Below are 23,686 nucleotides of genomic sequence, written 5' to 3' on the forward strand. Positions count from 1 at the left end.
GCTATGTAATGGTACAGACACCAAATAAGATTCCCACAGGAGTAAAAAGCTAAAGAAATCCCCAAAACAATCCTGTTCCTGTTTTTTCTGCCCCCTCCCTCACAGAGCTTAGGGGAGGGACCAGACACTCCCACACAGGGTACCCACAGTCCAAACACCTTATCCTCCTCTCCCCAGGGCCCACCTGCAGCTGCCCAGAACCCTCCAGCTCCCCATATACCTTCTGCCCCAGCATGTTCTGTACTTGCACGCTGAAAAGCTGGGCTCTGTTGGGTCCTGTGGCCCCTAGTGACAGCCAGCAACTCTGTAGTGTTAATGCTGGAGAGAAAAAGGAAATTCTGGACAGAATGCTTATTCTGCACAAACTCTGCATTGTGCAGTGGTGCAGAATTCCCCCAAGTGTATTTAATTAACCACAGTATCACTTCAGTGTGTGTAAGACTAGGAGGCATTCAACCTTCAAACAAAATATTGAAATTTCCATTTGGGTAATACCAATTAAATGTATTTGTACATAGACCATTATGAAAGAGAACACACTATTCCCACGCTCATCCTGTTGGGAAGCAGAGCTTTGCTGCTTGACTTTTTAGAAATTTCTGTGGTTGGATAACAAATGGCATTGATGGACTCGCTCTGTCCAACCAAAATAAATTGCATAGCTATGACTAAAATCAGCCTGTCTTATGGAGAAACCTAGTAAACCATAAGCTGAGTAAATATCTGGTATTTCTTGTTCTTCTTTGGCTGTACAGCCCTCTTCCTCGTTGACAATCACCACGAAGTATATCTTTGGCAAGGCTGGTGGCCTGTAGAAAACAAAATAACTGGATCAGCTCGAATCCGATGGGCTACAGACAGGAAGTGCGCCATGGAGACCGTACTCCAGTACTGCAAAGGTAGTAAGAAAGCTACTTTGTGCCAGTTTTGATCCTGACTCTCTTGAAGTTTCTACAGTAACTATCACCAGAGTAGTAAAATGCTCCATAGGTGAAATAAATTGGTAAGATGAAGTCCCTAATAAATTGCAAGGAGTTTGTTTATTCTTTTCCTGGATCCTTCCATAAGGATTAGGGCAGGGGTGTCCAAACTTTTTTCAAAGAGGGCCAGATTTGAAGAAGTGAACATGCGTGAGGGCCGTCCCCGCACTCTCAGCCCCAAGGCGGAGGGCCCGCGGGATCAGAGGCAGGCGGAGAGCGCAGGGCACGCCGGCCTCACGGCGGCCCGGGGGCAGGGCGAACCCGCAGCCGAGCGGGGGAGCGGGGCTGCGGACGTGCCCTACAGGGCAGGCTCTTGGACCGCGGAGGCCATGGGCGGCGGCAGCGGCAGCGCGGCCAAAAGCAGCGCGCTAGGCGCGCCAGTTCAAAAGAGCACCGGGGAGCCAGGAGAGGAGGAGGAAGTGGGGGCCGTATTAAACCGGAACACGGGCTGCAATTGGCCCGCGGGCCAGACTTTGGACATGCCTGGATTAGGGCCTCTGTTTGGGAAGTGATGTTTTATTATTTTTGAATCATCTTGCTTTTAATGCGATTGTATTTCCTCGAAGAGGAAAGTGGGCAGATGGTGGATTAGTCTGATCTCTGGCAATTCAGGCTGTTACTGAACCCTCTTTAATCCTGCTTGCTGTGCCGCCAGCTATCATGTGCTTCGTTCTGGGTTTGATACAGTGCATTGTCCCAAAGGAACGGTGGGAGATGCAGTTGCTGATGTAACTGGGTTTGGATTTGGTGATGGCTGTGAAAATCAGGAACAAAGCTAGTTGAGAGCTTGTGTAGGGAGCAAAGCATGAGGTAAAGGGCTCACAGCAGCCTGCCTCACAAAGTAGATGACCAGGTATGTTCTGCACACATTCCAGTCTGCACTGCTCGAGTCCCTCATTGCGATCAAGGCTGGAGTTGATGAATGTGTGGATAGCAGTGGCTGGATTCCTTGGATGAAGGGGAAGCGTTTCCTTGGAAGCAGGAGAAGGAAAAAGGCTCCCTCGCCCCTCCTCATCTGATGTTACCTGATCATCCAAGCTTGGAGATGAGAAGAAAAGGAGCCTGAGACTTCTCATGTCTCTGCCAAATAGGGATTGGATGATGAAAGTGGGTAGGATACCTTCATTGGAAGAAGAGGGCCCAGTTGTTGTTTTAGAGCATTTTCTCCATCTGACTAGCACCATCCCTGTTTGGTTTGAGCTAACTCTTCCCAGTTACAGCTGAAGAGCTGATGTGTTGTGGCATGGGTTTCAGCTGTGGTGAGTGAACTGTACAACTCCTGTATTGTTGGTAGCTGAGTTGGTCATATCTTCCAGCTTCACCAGAAGTGTCTGTCATGTGTTGATGGGGGAAGTGTGGAACTCCACATATGTGGGTCCATAGGGAAAAAGGTGCAGGTGACTGATCACAGCTTTCTGGGTTCAGTAGGAAAGGAATGATTTGTCATATGCCACTGTACCCTCTACTCCTGGCATGTCATCTACATGGATCATTAACACCTTGTGGTTGAGTATGGAAAGTCATTGAAAAGCTGAGCATTGAAACAAGGCATCTATCCATTGCTCTTCTATTGTCAGCAGGACTGTCTCTGTGCAGAATTCTGGTGTAGCCTCCAGGACATTAGCAGGTCTCTGAAGACACAGTCCAGTGCTCCAGCTGCTAGACAATCCAGCCTCATGTCCATGGAAACTTTTTCCTTCTTGGCTTTCATTAAAGAGGGAAAGGGGCAGGTTGTGAATGTCAGTGGCTGTACTGGTAGCAGGGGGAGTGAATGCTGTCTGTGGTGATTTAGATTTGGATTTTTTGCCTCTCTGTTCCCCGAAATGTGGATGCAAAGTAGGATGAGAGTTCCTCAATGGTCTGTGCTTGAGATTATGTATCACAAACTGATTAATTGCTTTGCTACATGTGGTAACTCTGCTGGCTATGATTTTTTCAGCTGCAGAGGCCTTGGTGTTGAAAGCTCCATTTGCTCCCTTTCCAGGTGTGGTATAGTTCTGCACAAGTGTTTTGTGCTGTTGAGGTAGCAAGTTTTCAGCCGTCAAAGTCCTAATATTGTACCTAATGCACTTCCCCTGCCAAAATTGATCTGAATATCAGGGTGATCTCATTCATTGTGAAGGGGGAGCTGACTGTGGTTGTGGGAGCAGGAACAATTTGATTGTGATGTTCTACTGATTTGTCAGCTTCCTGGGCTTGTGATTAAGTGATTCTCCTGTCAAATATGGTGAACTTTACAGGAATTAAGAATAGTGATAGAGATGCAGCCGTGTTAGTCTGGTCTAGCTGAAACAAAAGACAGAACTATGTAGCACTTTAAAGACTAACAAGATGGTTTATTAGGCGATGAGCTTTCGTGGGCCAGACCCACTTCCTCAGATCAATATGTGGAAGAAAATTGGCACAACCATATATACCAAAGACACTAACCTTCTCCACCCCTTCCGTCCCCGCCCATCCCCTTCTGTTCTTAAACCCGATTCGTCATTTTTATGTGTTCACTTTTTTTGATTGTATCACTTTGGTATATATAGTCGTGCCAATTTTCTTCCACATATTGATCTGAGGAAGTGGGTCTGGCCCACAAAAGCTCATCGCCTAATAAACCATCTTGTTAGTCTTTAAAGTGCTACATAGTTCTCTTTTGTTACAGGAATTAAGTTTTCATGGGTTAACTAACTCAGGTCTTTTATGGCCCTAATAAGATGGAGCAATTAAACAGTAAGAAAAATTTGCAGTTATTCTAAAAGTAAAAGAGAATCATAAGAAGGATCTAGATAAGTGGGTAATCAGAAAAATTCAAGTGTTTTGGGGTTTTTTTACTACCTTTTTTGGCTTACAGCCAGCTTTCAACCAACAAAATTATATGAAGTACTTCAATTTAGGGATATCATCATGTAGTTAACTACACATTGATATCCCTAATTATCAGTTAATCCTGTCGGCTATATGTATCTCCCCCCCCCCCCCCCATACCTCTTTTATTGGACGCAGCAAGGAGGAGGTAGAAGTAGCTGATGCACATGAAGAACTGGCTTTTTAAGCAGGCTCCCCACGAGCACCTGATCTGTCTTCCCCCCCCCCCCCCACTCCACCCCCGCCCCCCTCAATAGAGAGGCAGCAGTGCAGAGGGTGAAGGGGGTAGGCTGGAGCAGATACATGCAGGGAGCCAGCTTTCAAGCAAGCTCCCCATGTGTGCTGACTGTGGATTCGCGCCCCCCCCCCCCCCCCCCCTGCCTGCATCCCCTCCCTTGGTGCATCCTACAGAGGCGGCAGGCAAGAGCTAGTGCTGGGTGGAACTAGTTTAAAAGCCGCTTCACCCAGCATCAGCTCCACGGTGCTGCTTGCCACTCCTCTCCCCTCCCCCCTCCCCCCCCCCCCCCCCCCCCCCCCCCCGCTGCTTCCTCTGTCAAAGGCAGCAGCACTGGGTGGAGGGGAACACAGGGGAGGCTGCCGTGAATCCACCTTTGTCCATGGTGGCCCAGGTTTGCCACAGAGAGAGGCTGGTCTGCAGGCAGCAGCGCAGGGTGCGTCAGGCAGAGCCTGTCTGCACAAGGAGCTGGTTTTTAAACTTGCTCCCCTGGCAGAACGCCTCCCACCTGCCTCCCCACCCCCGTGCTGCTGCCTCTGTATGCAGATACACAATATGTAACATCACACTAGATATACGATATCTAACGTCCCTACTTTGATTTGCATTCTTGGATAACAGCTTAAATATTCCAAACAACACTCCAAAAAGTTGCTTCTTTTGTGCACACCCCTCTGTCCCTCTTTTATATATAACATTTTCCTATAGGACAACAGAATGACATCCTACATCATCTGCATCCACAGGCTCTACCCTCGCACCGGCTCCCTGCCTCAGATGTGTTCGGGGACCAGCAAAACCGCCTGGCAGCCCAGCCTGTGCAGATTCTGCCTCCCAGGCATCCTGCACACTCAGCTCTGGCCACAGCCTTTTGGGTGACCTGTCCCCAAGGGCTGGTTCAGTTGGTGCAAGTCCCTGGGCGTGGGAGTGGAGGCTCCCAGGGCCGCTTGTTTGCACCACTGTTGTTCTTGGTGCTCACAGGTGGCTGGGCCAAGAAGCTCAGGAGAAGCACCAGGCACAGGGCGAGGTGCCCTGCATGCCTAGCCACCCCATCCAATGCCACGCCCTGAGTGGCTGTGCTCTGAGCCCCATGTCAAGCTACCCCGGTGAGACATGAGCCCAGCCCGTCTTCTAAGCCCAGACTGGCTCCCTCCCACCCAGCCATGCGTAGGGCTGCAGCAGCAAGCAGCACTTCTGCAAGGCGGGTGAGGAGGCACCCAGCAGCGCTGACCTGGGCAGCCCAGGCCCCCTTGGCCTGGCACTGCAGCCTCGCCATCCCTCCTCCCCCATGGGGTTAAAGCAACAGTGCTGGCTTCCTGCTGCTGGAGCGGAAGGGTGGAGACAGAGCCCTGAGCCTTGTTGTATGGGGAAGAAGCACGCCCTCTCCCAGGCTGGGGGAACAGCAGCACACCAGCACACTGTCTGGAGGCTTTTCTGCACTCCCATTGGCCAGATTCCAGCTAATGGGAGCAGCAGGAGGCTAAGCCTGGGACCGGCACAGGACCTGAAGACAAGTCCCCCCACCCTCACCCCCAGATCAGTTTTGGCTGAGAGCCCATGGAAGGCACCTAAACTCAACTACAAAGCACCTGCGGGCTTCTCTCCTGCAGTACGGCGCCACAACTCGCTTGAACAGCGCTCAGGAGCAGGGACAGGGCTTCTCCTCCTCCACATGGTGTCACTCCTCCTCAGACACAATCAGCTGAGGGCTCCCCGCACCGATCGCAGCCCCGCCTCCCAGCCACTCCCCCCGCGAGGCTTCTGTCCAGTGCCCAGCTGGAAAAACAGAAAATACCGGACATTGCACGTCTGGTATTTTCTGAATTATTTTTACTGGACTGAGGGTGCAAAAACCGGACTGTCTGGTAGAATACTAGACACCTGGCAACCCTAGCCCTGATCTTGGAGCAGGCCCCATGGTCCAATCCCCAACTAGCCACAGAAAGGCCTGGTGGCAGCTCCTCCCCCACTTCCCTCGTGCTGTGGCATGAATAGGAAGAGTGTCCACCACAGCCGGATTGTGGCCTGAGGGTGAGCATAGCAAGCAGTGGATGCATCCCCCTAATCTAACTCATTGGATTTTCTTGAAACTTTCTGAAGCTTTGCTAAATCAGCAGACTGCTTTGGAGCCCTGCGTTCCAGCATAGGAGAGAGAGAGAGAGTGTTTTGCCATTTGTATTCTTGAGATGCAAATCAGCTTGAGTAGAGGGTGGAGTTTACTTCATTAACAAAAATGATGAAAATGTTTTCTCCAATCAGTGTTGTCCTACCAGATGATTAAGTCTGTATAGGTATGTCTACACTACCACCCTAGTTCGAACTAGGGTGGTAATGTAGGCAACCGGAGTTGCAAATGAAGCCCGGGATTTGAATTTCCCGGGCTTCATTTGCATGTTGCCGGGCGCCGCCATTTTTAAATGTCCGCTAGTTCGGACTCCGTGCCCGCGGCTACACGCGGCACGAACTAGGTAGTTCGGACTAGGCTTCCTATTCCGAACTACCTAGTTTGTGCCGCGTGTAGCTGCAGGCACGGAGTCCAAACTAGCGGACATTTAAAAATGGCAGCGCCCGGCAACATGCAAATGAAGCCCAGGAAATTCAAATCCCGGGCTTCATTTGCAACTCCGGTTGCCTACATTACCACCCTAGTTCGAACTAGGGTGGTAGTGTAGACATACCCTATTAGAGTTATCTGACACAAGCAACCCTGCCTATGCTACCCAACTAGTATCACTGAACAGAGTTGCTTACTGTCTAGACTGGGCTAAAACAATTTTCCAGTAGTTGTGATAGTATTCCATGGCCAATTCAAGCAGTTTCCGCAATGTGATTGTAGAACAGGAGGATTAAAACTTAAAAAAAAAAAAACTCAGATGATAAATGTCATGTCTAAATTATTTAACTGAAGGATTCTGACGTGTTGCTAATTTGTTCATTGGGATATTTGAGATTAAAGTTCTCTAGGTTAGTTTTTTCTCCATTTGACTAAATTATTTCTAATCCATTTGCTATAAATGTTTTACCTGAAACAAAACACGTAATGCTCACAATTTGCATAATTGAGTACGTGAATGTGAGGGTTCTCTGGGTACCTAGAACTGAGAGTCCCCTTTTTACCTTCTGTCTCTAGTGGGAGGAGAGAGTCTTGCTTGGGTTTATCTGGGCATGAGGCTTCCTAATACCACCAACCTGTTAGCCACCCAAAGCCCCTCTCCTGGACGATTCTTGCTCTAGTTTGCCTTGCAGTGTAACAATAGATTACACTGTTCTTTGAGTCATTTTGAAGCATTCCCCTGTGATGTCCAGCGACACACGCCAGTATCAAAGGGTTACCAGGTTCTCAAAGGAACCTGCTTGTAAAATTCAATTCAGGATTAGCATTTTGCTTACTACCACATCGTACGTCTTACTACCACACTTAGATGTATTTTTAGTATAAAGGAAGGCTAATTTCAATTATCAAACATTCAACATGCAAATAATAGTAAGAATATTGGGAACAAACAGCTACCTATGAAATGCAACATAATGTTCCAGCTTAACTAACAGTTGACTGGGTCTAAAGAAGGTTCTCACTCAGTCTTTTGCAGCATTTTCAGCAAAGGCTGCTGGAGCCCCCATTTTCATGAATGCAAACATGCTGTTTCTTTACTTCCCTAGGTACAGAGTGAGCTGTCTCTTCTTATGCCTCCTAGATATACCCCCAAAGTTGATTTTTATTTACTCTCAGCCAGTTTAACCTCCACTTCCCTTCCCCCTTGCATTGTTCTTTTCTGTGTGCTCTTTCCCTGTTGACTTCATAACGTTTGACTTCATGTATTTATGGGTATCCGTTGTGTTAGCTTACAATGCTCAATTTACACCCCAACAGAGAGAGATGTTGTTTACCTCCTGTCTAAAAGAAAATCTGTTTTGACTTGATAGAGACATGAAAACAACATAGTTGGTAGATTCAAGGAGTTATGTGTATTGTGTGTGGAATTCACAATGATGATGATGATCCAGCTGACCTCCCATGCCATTCCTTGGTAGACTAGAATGTACACACCAGATCTTTTGAGATTTCTGCAACCCCTTTGCTCCCCATGTGGTTTTTGGGTCAGAGCGGTAAAAAAGATTTTGCATATTTTTAAATCCAGACAGAACGATGGACAGGTTCACTCTTGATCCTGTAATGGTGCTGTTTGTCCTCTGGGATCCTGGAACGTTTGGGAATAGCTCCAGGGCATCTTCTTGCAGGGTTCTGTTATCATTGACCATGCTCAGTGTGTACAGGAGGTTGCTATCTGCTCTGTCTTCATTTCTTCTAACCCATGAGTTGTCATGACATCACCATCTTTCTTGGTGCCTACCTGAGAGAGGTACTTGGCATAGAGTGAGCTGCGCAAGGCTGCAGATAAGATGATGTGAGGCTATTTTAGCAATGATGCCTCTCTCCATTTTAATGACATTTGTCCACCATTTCCTTCAGGAACATCGATCATCTAGAAACACTTCTGGGTCCCTTATTGCTATGAACTGAACAGGCCAAGAGTGCTTGGTGTAATAACTGCAGATGTCATGGGTTTACTTTTCTGACCTCCAGAGAGGGTTTTTATGGGGGTCTGTATGGTGTGCGGGATATCCCTCAAAGATCCTTCATAAGTTCCAACTGCAGCAAATTGCAGTGGGGCCAGCTGGCCATAGGAAGCATATCATGAGTGCTCCATAAACTACACTGATTTCCTGTGCACATCTAGGTTCAATTCCATGTATTGATGTTGCTTTCTAAAGACCTGTACATTTTAGCTTCTAACCACCAGAACCTCCACCTACTCCCACCACACTTCGGTGGCATTTGTAGACAGCTGAGATGTTCTTATCGTGGTCTCCAAATTTGTATTTTGCATACTGCTGTTCTGGGATTCCCCCCTCGTGTGCATGTCAGGAGGGGAGTCCATTTTGTTTTGTTCTTTTTCAGTGGTAAGCTACATATTTGGATTTGTATGTAAAGTTGCTCTGATGTGAAAACAAAGACTAGATGAAAGACCCTGCTGAAATTTAACCCCCAGCAGTATAGCAGAACTAAGTGTGTGCAAGATCATTCATGGTTTACATCTTCTCTTCTTTTGTATTTTGAATGTTTTAGGAAAAAATGTAAAGAAGCCTCCCAAATCCTACCTAATTCATGCTGGTCTTGAACCTCTGACCTTCACTAATATGTTCCCTAGCTGGGAACACAGAGAAGACATAGCTGAGATCACAGAAATGGTAAACAAATCTTCCCTTGAAATTGTTTCCTGTTGCTGCTCTTCTACTTTGTTGTTTGATATTGTTATTAACAGCCAGCACATTTTGTGCTGGGAAGTCCCAAATCCAAAGGATTAACCTAAATAATGCACTTCAGGAATCTGGAAAGAAGTAAATAGCATTGATAAATGCATTGTACATATTTTCAATGAGTTATAGATGTTCATACATTGTAGTAAATGTTTCATTCATTGAAGGCTTAAGAATTGGAACTAGAAGATTTTGAACTTTGTATCCTTCCTAAAAATTGTACAATGAAATAAGGGTGTCACTTCCGGCCTGCACAAAAGCTTGCTTACATCCTGCCTCTGTCTCTGTACAAGCCAGGCTCCAATTTTCTTTGAAACCACAGACTGGGCTGTTGTCTGCTTCCATACAAAAATATTACTACACGTTCTTCAGTGCGGATGATTCACCTGGAAAAATCTCAGTGTAACTGAACAAAAAGGCAGCGTATGCTTTTTATGTAATTCCAATCAGAATCTCCAGACAAATATGGAAAAGTGCCTTTGTACAGGGATTTGTTTGGGTCTCTCTGCATTGGCTTCCTTTTCAGGGAAATGGAGTTAACACCAGCCCATCTATGACACTCCTTAAATCCTCAGATTCAGAGTGTTTTTAAGAGTAAACTGTTACCAAGAAGGGATGTTGACTATCTCTGAGAGTCTACTGTGATTTGCCTTAGTTACAAAGTAGTGACAGGAATTAAAAAAATGGGTGAAATGGAGTTTCTTAGGGAAGAGGGAACCCATGTTGTTAAATACAAATATTTGATCCTAGCAAATTGTTCCAACCAAATAATGGGTTAGCCCACAATGTGAATAGTCTGCTTCTAAAATAAAGGGGCAAGCTAACCATCCCTAGCTAGGACAGAACTAATACCAGCTATGTAGTTGGCTGTATTTAAAATGAGTAATTGCTGATGTAGCATGTTTCTAAACTCTTTCCTTATATTCCTCTCTTTCTTTCTCTCTCTCTCTCTCTCTCTCCTCCAGGATGCTGAAGTTTCTAATCAGATAATCCTTGTAGAGGATGTATTAGCCAAGCTGTGCAAAACTGTGTATCCACTAGCAGATCTCTTAGCTAGGCCTCTACCTGAGGGAGTTGATCCACTGAAACTTGAAATTTATCTTTCAGATGAAGACTTTGAGGTAAACAGAGGCAGGTGGGAGGGTACATTGCATGTGTACATGCATGTGTTGACAGTTTCGCCACTTGATTGCTGAGCACTTTGAGTTTAGTAAATGACTTTCCTAACTGAGTGTTAATTTGTCTTAATTTCAGGTCGCCTTAGAGATGACAAGAGATGAGTACAATGCACTGCCCTCTTGGAAGCAGGTTAATGTGAAAAAAGCAAAAGGACTTTTCTAAGTAATGTTATCACTTAGTGATAGCACCTAAGGGATCTGTATCATCACTTTCAACACCTTGAAATTAGCAAAATGAATTGCTCTGAATTAGTGTTCAAAAGATAAATTAGAGATGATAAATTTTTAGATACTGCCTGACCTTGAGTTGTGTAATACTGTAAATGTGCAAGAGAACTCTTTGGAAACTTTGTCTCAACTCCAAGGGTAACATGTTTAAAAGTTGTTCCCCCGTGCACTTAAAGGGTAGCTTCTCAAGCTACTCCTACAACAATCCTTTGGCTAGATGTACTTGCCATGTGTTTTCTGAAGATGTTCTCTTTGTAAAGTGTTATTTTGGTAGTTTGTGGATTACAAAGAATTTATATTTATATAAACACATAGAACAAGTATGTATTTAACAATATAATTGTATTCACTTTCAAGACTTTGTGTATAAAAATCTCTCTACAGAAAGGTAGCTGAACAGCAGTTGCTTATGCTGAATTAGCTATACAACCCATCTATATGTTATGCATTCTGAAAAGATTCTCTTTGCAATAGATAATGAATTGTTCTCAGTGCTGCTTCAGGTGCTAAACTGAACAAAGCATTTGTATTTATGGCATGGGTTTCTTTAGAGACTATGCAAATCAATCTTTATATTTCAATATCCAAAAATGTATAGTGCCTTGTTTTTGTGTACAGTTTATATACAAAATGATTGGTCTGCATTGAAGATGGTTTAGAATGGTCTTCTGTGTTACTTTTATAATGATAGAAATAAAAACATCTCAGTTTCTAATACATGTTTGTAAAGATTAAAACAATCTTTCATGATATAAGAGCTTAAAGTAAAAGCTTCAGAATAAATCCTTAGCAGTGCTCTGGCTACTCATTATTTATATACATACATACCTTATACCATCATATACAAATGTTCCATAATACTGTATTTACATTTGAAATATTTGTAATCTGAGGCATTTAGAGGATCTGTACAGTGTTATGATTAGTGACAGATAATACAGAGCAATTTAAGATGATTATACCAAGATAAAATTAGACTGTACAACAGTCTTAACTAGTGCTACCTCTTGAAACAATTATATAACTATCAACATTATTTTCAATTGCCCCTTCTTTATACTTGAAGTAAAATGTTTGGCCAATTGAAAACCTATCAAGACTATGAATGGTTGTGAGAGAGCTCTCGAAACAAAATTGACATGGTATTGAATGTTAACTGTATTTTCATTCTTAAAGTGGTAGAACCAAAAACATGGCCATTTGTATTAGTATGGGCAGGCAACCGTTTAATCAGGTTGAGATTCTGTCATTGCTTGAAACTTTATCTTTATTTTCAGGAATTTGCAATTTCTGTACTTAGAATTTTTGTAAGGACTGTTACCTTTGCGCTGTCATTGTACTTTTCAAATACTACATCCTGTAAATCCAGACAACTTTGCCTTGTAGACTGTAGCCACTGGAAATCTCCTACTTCTAAAGGGACAACACCTTTGTTACCTATTAGTGCCAAGTGACTTTGCATTTTTAATAATTTGCTTTTCTTGACCTAATATCACAGGAAAATAAAGCAGCTCTTGGGTGTAGTGATATGTATGTTCTGTCAAACCATACCAAATCTAAAAGTGTCCACATATTTTTTTAAAAAATAGGCTTTGTAAGTATTTTAGAAGATCAGAAGTTTGAAATTAGCACACCCCTTTAAAAATTTCTAAAATCTGTATATATCTTCCATCTCAGGCATAAGTACGTTAAGTTGCGTTCATCTGATGTGCAGTATTAAAACAAAAGGATTTTTAAATGGTGTATTTTCTTGTGCTACTAGTCTCTGTGAAGAATTAGAAATAATACTCCAAGAGAAAATGCAGGCATATTTCCAACTCCTGAAAAGAACATTTTCTGACTGATCATAGATGAGGTAGACGCTGATATCTGCTCTTTTTTAAAAAGCCAGTAGTGACCTTCCTTTACTCAGTTTGTCTTCTTCATGGGGTTTATCTTCAGAATGGAAAAGCTTGGAAAGATTAACTCAAAAGGGTCAAAAACTAGGAGGCAAACATAAAGAATCTAAAAAAAAATTAATTTTCATTTTGAGAAACTCAGATTTGTTTTGGAGGGGAGACTGATTTTTTTTTTTTTTTTTTTGAACACTTAAGGCTGACAATACTGAGCATGTGTCAGTGCCATTATAAAGCAGAATCATTGAACATGTTTTTTTCATGGAGGATTTGCCCACCGTGATGTCAGAAATGGCCTGTCTTTTCACGAAAGAGGGGGGGTGACTTTGAAACATTTGAATTTTTGTGATTGCAGCACTTAGTGAAATGGAAGTGGAAGCGCAAACTGTTGGTGTTAGCTTCAGAGGAGTAGCTGAGTTAGTCTGTAACTGGAAAGAAATTAAAACAACGAACGGTCTAGCAGCATCTTAAAGATTAACAAAACATGTAGATGGCACCATGAGCTTTTGTGGAAGTATTAAAAGTCCAGTTCCAAAATAAATAGGCTGGCGGGGGAGGAGAAGGAAGGGAAAAAATAGTGGTGAATTAGTGTTCATGTTACATGAAACTGATAGAGAAGGTGCGAATTTTCCTAAGTATCCATTGTTTGGTTGGTTAAGTCATGAGGATGTGGATTTGGAACTGGACTTTTAATACTCCATTCATCTGAAGGATTGAGTTATACCCACGAAAGCTCATGATACCATCTACCTGTTTTGTTAGGCTTTAAGATGGTGGTGTTAGAACTGTCTCCTAAGAACACAGCTAAATCTTTGAAGTGACCTCAATAGGGCAAAAGCTAACACCTGGGCCTTAGGCTCTGTGGAAAAGACAGTAGCTTAAAGTACATCATTCTGGATGGCTCTTAAGCGACTAAGTGAAAATCACATTCTGGATAGTCTCACAAATTGTCATAACTTCCACCGTGCAGGCTTAAATGTGTCATAATTAGAAATTTTATTTTTTTAAATGCACACTCTAGACATTGGTAGCAATGTTCCCCCTTCACACACAAATCCTTATGTAAGGATTTGTTGGGTGCAAAACTTTACGCTTGAATAACCCACAGCTGGTATGTTTCAGCTCCGAAAGAAGCTTAATGAAGCATAGAAAGGAAAAGAAACAAGTAACCATATTTCTTGATTACTATATTTTTCTTAATTGATTTCAATACTTGGTACCAAGAATTGTAGGCAAGTCTTTACTGAAAGCAAAAGCTTCATCCATGATCCACCAAAAGAATGCATGACTGTCTGTGCTTCCTCAGTTGAAGATGGCTGGATGATGTGGAGGCCAGCAATACAGAACAGTGTGAAGAGTGGTGGGGACTCAATGAACCCAAAACCATCACACTATTAGTGGCCTTGGTCAGTAAATTAAGCAGGGGGGGCTGGAACATTTTTTATAGTGCGGGTTCTGAGAGCCATTGAGCCAAACTGTAAACCCTGTATACAATGGAAACCACTTTCGGCCAGGGTGTACTTTAGCACCCCTAGTTGCGGCACCTGTGAAGTTGAGCGAACCACACTTCAGTTTGTGTGGAGTGTGCCTCCTGTATTACTAGAATAGTTGATGAATTACCTCTCCCTAATGCCAGGTGTCAGGAGCTGGATGTTGCGGGAGGGGAGGGAGACTCTTAAAAAGGGCACTTCAGCTGACAGGCAGCAATTCCTCTGGAAATGCCTGTATCTCTTTACCAGCTGCCTAATAGTTGTCTGGTACATGCAGCTCAGCCAGTACCTGAGCTGGAAAAATGGTAAAAATAACCACAGAGAATTTCCAGTAGTTGCATTCTCTACCTAAAATGTGCTTTGTGGCCACTTGGATAAGGTTACAGATGAGCTGTGGAAAAACTAGTATGTCAACCCTGGTACCAGCTGGCGAGCACACTGCCTTCCCTAGATGGTAGGTATCATCTAACAACTTAGGAAATGGCTAGGCTGGCAGCCTGTTTGTCAGACAGATGTGAATGACTGTGTGAAACTACTGCCTTATTGTTTTAACAGATTTTTCTACTCGAGGCCAGTATTAAAACTGAATAAACCCTGCCATGCCGCTTGGTACAGAGCTAGGTATGAATAACACTGCATATAGCTTGAGGGGAGGAGGCGGCACAGGATTGATCAGACATGCCGAAGATGATTTCTCCTGTGGGAGGAAATTGCTTTGACTTTACAGCTTGTCAAGGCTAAAAGCTGGACATGGTTGAACAGGTTTGGTTTTCCTGGTGCAGTGCCGTAACTGGAATGTAAGTTTTGGTACAGATCTTTCTTGCCGTCCCTCTTCTCCCCACTCCCCTGGCTCCACCTCCAGCTTGCCTTCCACTTTGACTCTTGCCCTTGCTGGCTGTGGTTGCCACTTCAGTACTGCTGCTCCTAGTGTAGCACATGGACTGAAGAGCTGGCTGTGAATATGGGTGATATAAATGCCCCATGAAGTCTGTAGGGCAGTGGTTCTCAGACTTTTTGGCCTGCGGCCCACTCTGCTCAACACAAACCTTTCTGCAGACCAGCCCTGATTACAAAGTGGATGCAGCAGGCGGTTGGGATATGGGGTCTGGATGGGAGGTAGGGTGCAGGAGCAGGCTCGGGGGGAGGGGGAGTTGTGCAGGACAATGCAGAAGCCGCGTATCAGTGGGAGGAGGTGGAGGGTGCAGGAACAGAGTGGGCGAGGGGGGGGTCTGAGCATGGGGGATGCTTACCTGATTCCATGCTCCCTGCTGCTCCCAGGCACTACCCTTAGTTGCTCCCACTGGCCATGGTTCTGGCCAGTGAGAGCAGTGGGGAAAGGTTTTTCACCCATGGGTTTTTTAAAAAATTTTGAATTAAAAACAGCAAAGGGCTTGTGGCTCCCGGCCCAGCCCTGCCACTACCACACAGCCTGGCAGCCACTTGGAGCTGCTGCAGCTGCACCAGCCCCTGTCAGGGTATCTCTGCAGCCATCAGCCGGCAGCTATTTAAATTGGATCCTGCTGCCTGAGCCATTGCCTGGATATACAGTGGCCCAGGCTGCGGGATATACATAGAAAGTGACCAGATGCGGTCTACAGGCTGATCAAAGTGTTAGGCAGGCTGGATCCAGCCCCCAGGCCGCATCTTGCTCAGTCCTGCTCTAAACTGAGACCAGCCAAGAGCTATGCAAATCAGACCCCTAACTGATTCTAGGATTGCTCCCTTGTGCCTGTTGCAGGCCCATTACACTGCCAGCATGGTACAAGGCAGGTGGGCAGATATCTAGTCCTATATCTTCATGGGAGGTCTAGCTTATGAGAAATACCAGCTTTGCCCACCAGAGCTACTGTCCATGCCAAGCACCCTGAGCGGCTGGTAGTATTTGCAGAAAAGTGCCCACCAAAGCGTTGCCCATTTAAATGTTTCACATTCCTTTACTCCAACAGTACTTAGCTTTTTTTTAAGGGGGTAGGGAAGGGCTAAGGCAGGCAGACAATCACTTGCTCTTTCTCTGAGCCATCTCCCTTAGCTGCAGAACCGAGTGAGCAGCTCATCACTGCAGAGCAGAGCTAAAAGGGCACTTGTAAAGAAGGGGCACAAGCCTCTGTGAGCCCAGCAGCAGTTGCATTGACTTGACCTGAGTGAACTACGAAAATCCCTGACTGCATTTGTGGGTGTGAGGAGGTTACTTGTGAATTGAATCACTCAACCAGCAACTAGCTTCCTGTACCCAGCTATTCTAGGGTGAAAAACAAATCGTGCTGGGGGCTGCTACCCATGCTGTGACTGCAACACCAGGTGTCTCCAACACCTGATTCTACAGACTTCTCTCCTCTGATCCCACTAAATATCAACCCTCTCCCCAAACCACCTGCTCATGAAATTTCCTGCTCCAGCTCAGGACCAAATCTACACTAACAGTCCCTCCCCCCCCCCCAAAAAAAAAACCCCGACCAGGAGTTATCTATTTGCCCCCTAAGAGCCACAACCTGGAAATCCAGGATGAACCATCATCTCAGGCACCGGCACACTTACAACAGGATTATCTGGTTATATTGACTCTCTCCTCAGACCCTATGCTACTCCTAGCTACCTTCGAGATACCACTGACTTCCTGAGGCAACTACAGAACATCACTAATCTTCCTGAAAACCCCATCCTGGCCACCATGGTTGTAGAAGCTCTTTACACCAACATTCCACACAATTATGGATTCCTGGCTGACAGGAACACCATCTCCAATGATACCACTGCACACCTGGTTATAGAGCTCTGCAACTTTGTCCTCGCTCACACCTATTTCCAATTTGGGGACAATTTGTATCTTCAAGTCAGCAGCAAAGCCATGGACACCTGCTTGGCCCGAGAATATGCCAACATTTTTATGGCTGACCATGAACAATGTTTCCTCAGCTCTTGCCCCCCGGCACACTTACTCTACTTACGCTACACTGACGACATTTTCATCATGGATCCACGGGAAGGAGACCCTTGAAGAATTCCACAGGAATTTCAACAACTTCCACCCTACTATCAACCTTAGACTGGACAAGTGCACACAAGATCCACTTCCTTGACTTATAGTACAATTAAGCAACGGCCACATTTCTACCACCTTATATTGGAAACCTACTCCTGTTATATTTACCTTCGTGCCTCTAGCTTCCATCCAAGACACATTTCCCAATCAATTGTTTACAGCCTGGTCCTAAGTTACAACTGGATTTGCTCCAATCCCACAGACAGGGGCAAACATCTACAGGATCCAGATCAAGCATTCTTTAAACTTAAATACAATGTGAAAAAACAGATTGACAGAGCCAGACAAGCACCTAGGCAGCGGCTTCTTTAAGATAGGCCCAACAAAGAAAGCAACAGAACACCACTAGTCATCACCCACCACTGGTCATCACAGCCCCAACTTTAAACCCCCCCCCCCCAGCACATTATTAACCATCCATAACTTCTGGAAAATAATCCCTCATTCTCACAGGCCTTGGGGAACAGGCCAGTCCTCGCCTACAGGCAATCCCCTAACCTGAAACATTCTTCCCAGCAACCACACAACACACCTCCATCATACTCACCTAGGAACTTAGCCCTACAATCAACTCTGGTGACCAGTCTGTCCGTACATCTATATAAATGACATCATAGGACTTAACCACATAAGCCACCACAACAGAGGTTCATATTATGGCACATCCACCAATGTGATATATGCCCTCAAGTGCCAGCAATGCCCCTCTGCCATCTATATTGGCAAAACTGGGCAGTCTCAATGACAAAGGATTAATGGACACAAATCAGATATTCGAAATGGTAACACACACAAACCTGTAGGGGAACATTTTAACTTGACCGGGCACTCACTAATGGATCTAAAAGTGACTATATTATTCCAAAAACTAGCTAGAGAGAGAAGCTGTATAACATGGTTTCATTTACAAGTTTGACACCTTGAACCATGGTCTGAACAAAGACTGTACTTGGATGCTTCAGATGGGTAGCAGAGTTAGTCTGTAAAAGGAAAAACTTAAAAACCAACAAATAGTCTGGTAGCACTTTAAAGACTAACAAAATGTAAATGATATCATGAGCTTTCGTGGGCGCAACCCACTTCTTCAGATGACACATCTGAAGAAATGGGTTGCGCCCACGAAAGCTCATGATACCACCTATATGCTTTGTTAGTCTAGTAGCACCTTAACGACTATTTGATTTTTAAGTTTTTCCTTATTTGGATGGGCCCTAATGACATTACAAGTTAAGTATTGGGCATTTATAGCCCACTCTATTAGCCTAATTTAGCATGGACACTCTAATTGACATCCTCACTGACAATATTTCCCCATTCCCTTTCCCTCCCCATCCCTTCTAATTGACAATTATTCCCCTTCTCTTTTCCTCTTCATCCCCTCTTTTTCTGCTATTTATTTGCAGCTCTGGACCCCTTGATCCCATTATCTGAAGATGTGGGTTGTGCCCATGAAGACTCATGATACCATCTACATTTTTTGTTAGTCTCTAAGGTGCTGCAGGGTTATATATTTTTTAAAGTGTTTTCAGTTCCAGATTAACACAGCTACCCCTCTAAAACCTGTCTGTTTAGTGAAGCTTCCTGCTGGGTTCCAAAACATTGGTGTGCCATAGTATGTGCTGACTTCTGATTTGGTACTAAGGAGCAATTCAAAATCTGAAGGCCAGTAGAAATTTTCACAAAATTAAACACAAATGCCCTTTTGCCCCTCAAAGCAAAAACATTTTATTGTTATGAGCCCTGAAAATAAAAAGGGCTTTAATTTTCAGATTTTTCCTTTTTCTTACCTTCCTCTTCCCTTTGACTCTTCTTTAAGAGGTAACATGAAAAGAAGGGGAGCATGAGGAAAGATGGGGAAGGGGACTGTCACGTTACTGGATTTTAAAGTGAGAAGCCAAATTACTGCTGCCCCATCGGGGGAGGGGTGTTTGCCCCAAAAGTCAGTACAAAGGGGGCCATGTGAGGTGTCACATGAAAGCTTATGTTCTACTGATTCTGTATATGCCATTCATGTACTTGTATAATATTTGTATGGGAGTTATAAATATATACTCTTTGTTGATGCTGGAAAATTCTGTCAGAGCAATAGGCAAAAAATGTTCAGCCAGTGGCTATGTTAATGAGCAAGGAGACAATCTCTAGGTGCCAGTACACACCTGAGGAATGTGACTGATACCTGCAAACCAGCCAGGGCATAATGGCTGCCAGCATGTGAAACAAAGAGAGAGGTTGCTCGACCATGTGACCTGCTCTGGCCAGGAAGATGCCAGGAGAGGAATATAAGTACCATGTGGCATCCTCCATTTTGTCTTCAGTTCAGCTCCTGATCCCAGATGCAGCCTTGCAGGGAACAATGAGCCGGAAAGAACTGTGGACCTATCCTGACATAGGATGTACACCAGAGACTTATAAGATAGCAGTTTATAACATCTCTGCTAAGAGCCTGCATTGAGAACTTGGTGATTCGATGCATGTAATGTATTTTCCTTAACAACCTTACTCTCATGCTTTTCTTTCTTTTAGTAATAAACCTTTAGATTCTAAAGGATTGGCTCAGCCTGATCTTGTGGATAAGATCCAGAGTGTGAATTTATTGGGACCTCTGGCTGATTTCTTGGGACCAAAAGAACCCGTTCGGGGTAGGTCAGGTTGATTTCTGTGTGTTAGGCCCGGGGCTGATTGGAGCACAGGAAGAGCTGGGGTGTCAGAGAGATTTTGCCCGTGAGGCTTCTGGCTGGCCAGATTGGCAGCTGAAGCATTCAGTGTGACTAGTTTATGACCTGTTTGGAAGGTCTCCAGTCTGGGGCTGCAAGGAGCCCCTGGTTTTGAGCAATTCGCCCTAAGCAGACGCCCTCAGCTGTGCCCAGGCCCGGCCCAGTCCGTCACAGGGACCCATGTATTTGTCATTATAAACAAATGAAACCAATAAACCAAAAGTGGGTTCCTAACTGAAATTTGCAGTCCAAACATGACTTTGGAAAATGTTGGGAGTTTGTTGTGAAAAGCCCTTTCCCAGTTACCAATTGGCTCTAATTTTGACCTTAATAGAACCCTATGTTTGGGGTCCTGCCAGTCTGTAGAAGCTGCGTCTGTCAGTGCCACCCAGATCATCTGCGCTGGAACAGCCAGCCCGTTTTATATGCAAAGGGGTTGCTGGCAAAGCACCATCTTTGATGGTTACTTGATTCTGTAATTCACTTCCCACCCTTGGTCACTGTGCTTCTGAGGTACATTTTCAAGGTCAGTATATTTGGGGGTGGGGGGTTAATCAGGCCTTTCCTGAAAGCTGATGAGCAGTTTTGAAAGTATGGGTGGGAGTAAGAGTTGGACTTTGGTTTTTGTGCTTGATAAGCAATTAATTGTACATGAACTTCAAGCAATAGATGGGATCACTCTTAACAAAGTCATTTAAACAAATCACAGCAAACAGCATGATAAAATATGGATACATATCCTAAAACTCATACAGCATATGACTTATTGATGTGCTTTGAGTTTTCAATTAAAAATTGCTGTGTTGGCACCATAGCAAAGGACTCTTAGGCTACGTCTACACTGCGGGGCTGCGTCTAGACTGGCATGATTTTGTGGAAATACTTTTAACGGAAAAACGTTTCCATTAAAAGTATTTCCGCAAAAGAGCGTCTACATTGGCATGGATGCTTTTGCGCAAAAAGTGCCATTTTAGCCATCAGGCTTTCTTGCGCAAAAAATTAAGGTGCCTGTCTACACTGGCCCTCTTGTGCAAGTATTCTTGTGCAAGAGGGCTTATCCCTGAGCGGGAGTGTCAAAGTATTTGCGCAAGAAGCACTGAATTCTTACATTAGAACGTCAGTGCTCTTCCACAAATTCAAGTGGCCAGTGTAGACAGCTGGCAAGTTTTTGGGCCAGTCTAGACGCACCCCGGGTGTTTTGCAGAAGAGGAAATGCAAATGGAGTGATCATTTGGATATCCTCCAATCCTTTTTGCAGAAGAGGTTTTTGTGATAAAAAGCCCTGTGCAGACAGGGCCATTTGTTGCAAAAAACCCTCTTTTGCGCAAGAGCCCTTATTCCTCAAAAAATGAGGTTTACAGGCTCTTGCACAAAAGGTTTTTTTTTTTGTTTTGTTTTGTTTTTTTGCAACAAATGGCCTCATCTACACAGGGCTTTTTATTGCAAAAACCTCTTCCACAAAAAGAAGCGGAAGAAGATATGCAAATGGGAGTGCGAGATATGCAAATGAGCATTCCATTTGCATTTCCTCTTCCGCAAAACGCATGCAATGTAGACACAGCGTTACAGGAAGACAGAGTTTTGATGTTAATTTTGGTTATTAAACAAAAAATGTAGAATTTAAAAATGTAAGAATACTGGTTTCCTCACATTCATATGCTCCTCAGATGCTTCAGGGTTTGGTTTTTGGTCATCTGACATACAAGATGCTATTTCCATATAACACTACATTCATCTCACAGGAAATACCTGCATTTTGTTATAGACCAGGAACATTTTCAGTACTGGGTTCTTACCTTTGAACTCTACTCAGCTGCAGAGTGCTTTCAAAGATTCTGTGATGGTAATCCTATGGATAGATTCATAATGTTGTCAGATTTAGCCAAGACTATTCAAGAGAGCCCTCAAACCTCAGGGTATGTCTAGATTACATGGCTCCATCGATGGAGCCATGTAAATGAGTTTACGAGACACAGGAAAATGAAGCGGCAATTTAAATAATTGCTGGTTCATTTACATCAAAATGGCCACCGCGCTGTGCCAATCAGCTGTTTGGCAGCACAGCGGGGCAGTCTGGACCCGCCACGGTCGACAAGGGAAGCCTTTGTCGTCCGCTCCAGCATGCCTCATGAAATGAGGTTTACCAGAGCGGTCGACAAAGGCTTCCCTTGTCGACTGCAGCGTGTCCAGACTTCCCCGCTGTGCCGCCAAACAGCTGATTGGCACAGCGCGGCAACCATTTTGATGTAAATGAAGCAGTGATTATTTAAATTGCTGCTTCATTTTCCTATGTCTAGTAAACTCATCTACATGGCTCTGTCGACGGAGCCATGTAGTCTAGACATACCCTCAGTGAGCAAGGGCCTCCACCTCCCAGATCACATGGCAGCTTGCACTTTTGTTACAGATTATACACAGGAGTGGCCCGAAGCCGGCTGTAGCAGCTGGCACCCCAGGTGGAAGGCACGATTGGCACCCCCACCTGCACGGCCGTCAATGGCCGTGACGTCATCATCGGGTGCCCGGGCCAGCAGCGCCCTAGGTGACTGCCTAGTCTGCCTAGGCTCACAGGCTGCCCCTGATCATACAAGATTATACTTCACTGCTTTCAGGGATGGAACGGAGACGTCTACTCACCAAACAGACACAAATTAGACAAACAGGTTTCAGTTCCCTGCCTGGTGAAAGATTCTGTAGTCTGATGGAAAGATCATCACAACATCTGTGCAAGCATTCCTTTTCTCAGTCAATCTTATTGGCCACTATAATGGTAAATACATCCCTGATAGAATGGGGAGCCCATCTTGAAGCTCATATAGTCCAAGGCAAATGGTCACCTCAAGAATCCAGTGTCCACATCAACCTGTTGGAACTTAGGGCAGTCAAAATGCCTACCTTCATTTTTGCAGCTCATCAGGGACAAAGTCAGTCAGGGTCATGACAATGGCCTGCCTGTTTTATATCACATAGCAAGGAGAAGCAATATTCCTCCTCTCTGTGAATCAAAGCAATAAAGTTGTAGAACTGGTGCAGGAGCTTTTGTATGCACATGTCAGCAACCAGACCAGAGGCGGTCAATATAGACTAGCAGCATTACCAACAATGGGAAGAAGGATCAAGGTGTTTGAGGTGCAAGTTGTATTCTCATCCATCCTTTCTGCTGAAGGAAAAGGTCCAAGTAGGGATTGTCAAATTCTGGAACTAAATGCGTGGTTGCGCAGGTGGTATTGGAGAAAGGGCTTTGGATTCTTTGACCATGGGATGCTGTCCTGGGTACTGCACCCTGGTCTTACCCTACCATTCACCGACTCAGTTACTCCTAGCAGGGTAACCTCAACAACCCTTCCGGTCCCTCTGGTGGCTCACAGAGGTGGCATCATGTTCACTGTCTCCTCATGAGCTCAACTGGCATTAAACACTCCACCCTACTGTCTAGCACTGAGGCAGTTTATAGTAAAACTAAGAATAAGTTTGTGTAAACGGATTTAAGTTATTTCAAGCAGGAGGGGAAGAAAAATGAAAGGGTTAAAACCAAAAAGGTTAAATGTTTCTAGCAACCTAGAAGCCTAACCTAGTTTTTTATTCACACCAAGGTGTGAGTGTCCTCCAGCATGTTTAGCAGAAGGGCCACATCTTTCCTAAATACAAAGTGCTGGCTTCTTTATTCACTCAGGGGAGGGAACCCCAAAGTCATCTTTTGCTTTAGTCCCCAAAGTTGATCTCAGTCTTCAAAGTCAGGAAGCCAGGCTAG

General features: G+C 44.6%; 1 protein-coding gene across 41 annotated transcripts in view; it reads left to right on the top strand.

Moving 5' to 3' along the window:
- The window catches only part of SVIL (supervillin), a 197,412-nt gene extending 185,821 nt beyond the window's left edge, over positions 1–11,591 (top strand). For all 41 annotated transcript variants that reach the window (XM_075922624.2, XM_075922625.2, XM_075922620.2 and 38 more), the window contains 4 exons: positions 756–899; positions 9,200–9,321; positions 10,356–10,511; positions 10,645–11,591. In XM_075922624.2, coding sequence (XP_075778739.2) covers positions 756–899; positions 9,200–9,321; positions 10,356–10,511; positions 10,645–10,731 — 509 coding nt within the window. In that variant the 3' untranslated portion in view covers positions 10,732–11,591. The remainder of the gene's footprint in view (positions 1–755; positions 900–9,199; positions 9,322–10,355; positions 10,512–10,644) is intronic.
- The last annotated feature ends 12,095 nt before the right edge of the window (positions 11,592–23,686 follow it).

This window comes from Pelodiscus sinensis, chromosome 2 (genome assembly GCF_052426305.1).
Source record: "Pelodiscus sinensis isolate ZL-2025 chromosome 2, ASM5242630v1, whole genome shotgun sequence".
In the NCBI taxonomy this organism is placed as follows: Eukaryota; Metazoa; Chordata; order Testudines; family Trionychidae; genus Pelodiscus; species Pelodiscus sinensis.